Here is a 3,407-nt window from a genome sequence, read left to right as displayed (position 1 = left end):
GGGACAAAAGAGACTCGAGGGACAGCCCGAAGCGTAAGGCGCTTCGGACGATAACCGAACAGCTGCACCGTCTAGATAAAGCCACACGCACAACCCACACACCGCTCATCCGCCACCACGGTCCGCAAACACAGCACACCCGGACGAACCGCGCCCCGCACGCCTAGGCGCGTGCAGGCAAGCGGAAGCATACGGGAGGGCCGAGCCAACGCCGCTGGGCAGGTTTCAAGGGAAGGGACGAAGGAGACTCAAGGGACAGCCCGAAGCGTCAGGCGCTTCGGATGATAACCGAACAGCTGCACCGTCTAGATAAAGCCACACGCACAACCCACACACCGCTCATCCGCCACCACGGTCCGCAAACACAGCACGCCCAGACGAACCGCGCCCCGCACGCCTAGGCGCGTGCAGGCAAGCGGAAGCGCACGAGGTAGCCGAGTCAGCGCCGCTGGGCAGGGTTCGGGGAAAGCGACGAAGAACATTCAAGGGACAGACAGATGCGTGAGGTGCTTCGGGCGATAGCCGAACAGCCGCACCGTCTTAAGCAACACGCCCAACCCACACCGCATCGGGCACCGTCGTACGTCGACCCTAGACGTAGGGCGAGCACGACACGTTGCCACTCAGGAGTGGACACGAACAGGTAACCGTCTTCCGCAACGTGCCCCCTCAAAGTGCTGGGACGAGCACGTCGCGTTGCCCCCTGCCCACGACACCCGCTACCGCACGAATATCCATCATCCGCGTCGTGCGCCACACTAGGCCTGGCCAAGCATTGGGCTGCGCAAGACGCGTTGCCCCTCGCGGTGGCGAACAGGCCGCCCGCCGTTCCCACGTCGTGCTCGGACTTGGGATGATCCCCCTAGTCCTGGGCCGAGCACAAGGTGTTGCCCCGAGCGTGTGCCCAAGGCACAACTCCACCACGCCATGCTCCCTAGGTGGTGCCTAGGTGGGCCGTGCACGGACGTGTTTCCCTTCTTGTTGGTCCTTCGGTGATCGGGGTTCGCCGCAGCCAGACGCCCGTGCTCGACCTTGGACCCGGGGCGGGGGACCCCGGCGGCACACCACAACCACAACGTGCTTGCTAGTGTGCCTAGGGGATGGCAAGGCAATGTGCATCTTGCTGGCATTGCGCCCAGCAAGCCTTTGGACAACTCGAGTTTCAGCAGGCACGACACCCCTCCCCCCTATAATAGGCTGCCGAGCCTTTACCAAAGTGCCACGGGTAGACATCCTTTTCCGTGAGGAGACATACTCAAGGAAAGTACTCTAGAGGTCGAATTTTGACGCCGTTTTTTGCAACAACCTCTAGAAAAATAAGATCTTTCCATCCTCCAAATTTGGTGAATTTACATCGTGTGGATTTTTTTTGACGATTTTTTTACCGCCCGGAAAGCCGGAAAATCAAAAAAAATGAAAAACAGAGCAAACGTGCGATTTTTGACCTGGATTTTTGTGTGCAGCCTTCACATAATATTACCAAGGTTCCCTCAAAATTTCACGAAAAATGCACGAGCCAATTCTGAGATATGAAAATTTGGCTCCTCCGTTGCAACGCTCCGAGCCATCGTTGCAACGGCGGGTGCCTCCGTGGGGGGCGGGGGAGCCCGACGCAGGATCAACCAGGTAGCATCCGTCACCGACCCTGCGCGCCGAGCTGCCGACGCCCCCCGCGAGGGGAAGCTTTCGAAGGCAAGGCGGCAAGGCGTCTTTCCGAGAAACCGAATCATCTGAGGGACAGACGGGGATCTAAGACCCCATCCCAACCCGACCTCACTCTATTGTGAGTTTTTACTTGACGATAACCGGTGCACTTGCCGGAAGGAATTTTGCCGATCGTGCAATTTCCTAAATCGTAGCATAACAAGTTTATGCGCATCACACAACCACAACGTGCTTGCTAGTGTGCCTAGGGGATGGCAAGGCAACGTGCATCTTGCTGGCATTGCGCCCAGCAAGCCTTTGGGTAACTCGAGTTTCAGCAGCGTGACACCCCTCCCCCCTATAATAGGCTGCCGAGCCATTACCAAAGTGCCACGGGTAGACATCCTTTTCCGTGAGGAGACATACTCAAGGAAAGTGCTCTAGAGGTCGAATTTTGACACCGTTTTTTGCAACAACCTCTAGAAAAATAAGATCTTTCCATCCTCCAAATTTGGTGAATTTACACCGTGTGGATTTTTTTTGACGATTTTTTTACCGCCCGGAAAGCCGGAAATTCAAAAAAAATGAAAAACGGAGCAAACGTGCGATTTTTGACCTAGATTTTTTGTGCAGCCTTCACATAATATTACCAAGGTTCCCTAAAAATTTCACGAAAAATGCACGAGCCAATTCTGAGATATGAAAATTTGGCTCCTCCGTTGCAACGCTCCGAGCCATCGTTGCAACGGCGGGTGCCTCCGTTGGGGGCGGGGGAGCCCGGCGGCACACCACAACCACAACGTGCTTGCTAGTGTGCCTAGGGGATGGCAAGGCAACGTGCATCTTGCCGGCATTGCGCCCAGCAAGCCTTTGGGCAACTCGAGTTTCAGGAGCGTGACACCCCTCCCCCCTATAATAGGCTGCCGAGCCATTACCAAAGTGCCACGGGTAGACGTCCTTTTCCGTGAGGAGACATACTCAAGGAAAGTGATCTAGAGGTCGAATTTTGATGCCGTTTTTTCCGTGTCGATTTTTTTTGCCGATTTTTTTACCGCCCGGAAAGCCGGAAATTCAAAAAAAAATGAAAAACGGAGCAAATGTGCGATTTTTGCCCTAAATTTGGCTCCTTCGTTGCGACGCTCCGAGCCATCGTTGCAACGGCGGGTGCCTCCGTTGCAATGAAACCAGCCAACGATGCACCTAACCCAGCATCCGTTGCAACGCACCCTGCCTCCGTTGCAACGTCACCAGCATCCGTTGCAACGCGCCCAGCCAACGTTGCACCGCCCCCAGCATCCGTTGCAACGCGCCCAGCATCCGTTGCAACGCCCCCGGCCAACGTTGCAACGCTCCCGGCCAACGTTGCAACGCTCCCTGCCCCCGTTGCAACGTCACCAGCAACCGTTGCAACGCGCCCTGCCTCCGTTGCAACGCGCCCGGCCAACGTTGCACCGCCCCCAGCATCCGTTGCAACGCCCTCAGCCAACGTTGCAACGCGCCCTGCCTCCGTTGCAACGTCACCAGCATCCGTTGCAACGTCACCAGCCAACGTTGCAACGCGCTCAGCATCCGTTGCAACGCCCCCAGCCAACGTTGCAATGCCCCCAGCTTCCGTTGCAACGATCCCAGCATCCGTTGCAAAGCGACCTGCCTCCGTTGCAACGTCACCGGCCAACGTTGCAACGCACCCTGCCTCCGTTGCAATGCCTCCAGCCAACGTTGCAATGCCCCCAGCCAACGTTGCGATGCGCCCTGCCTCCGTT

The 3,407-nt window shown here is 57.0% G+C and overlaps 2 protein-coding genes across 2 annotated transcripts in view; both read right to left on the bottom strand.

The window, feature by feature from the left end:
- Positions 1-3,407, bottom strand: part of LOC110265064 — an 82,062-nt gene that overhangs the window by 10,404 nt on the left and 68,251 nt on the right. The window lies entirely within an intron of this gene.
- The window catches only part of LOC110264203, a 7,965-nt gene continuing 6,026 nt past the window's right edge, over positions 1,469-3,407 (bottom strand). Inside the window, exon 2 of the mRNA XM_021105869.1 lies at positions 1,469-1,749. Within this exon, the coding sequence (XP_020961528.1) occupies positions 1,491-1,749 (259 nt within the window). The 3' untranslated portion in view covers positions 1,469-1,490. The remainder of the gene's footprint in view (positions 1,750-3,407) is intronic.

Source organism: Arachis ipaensis, chromosome B07, assembly GCF_000816755.2.
Source record: "Arachis ipaensis cultivar K30076 chromosome B07, Araip1.1, whole genome shotgun sequence".
NCBI lineage: Eukaryota > Viridiplantae > Streptophyta > Magnoliopsida > Fabales > Fabaceae > Arachis > Arachis ipaensis.
The sequence above is the reverse complement of the archived record's forward strand: the minus strand, read 5'-3'. Positions and strand labels throughout refer to the sequence as shown.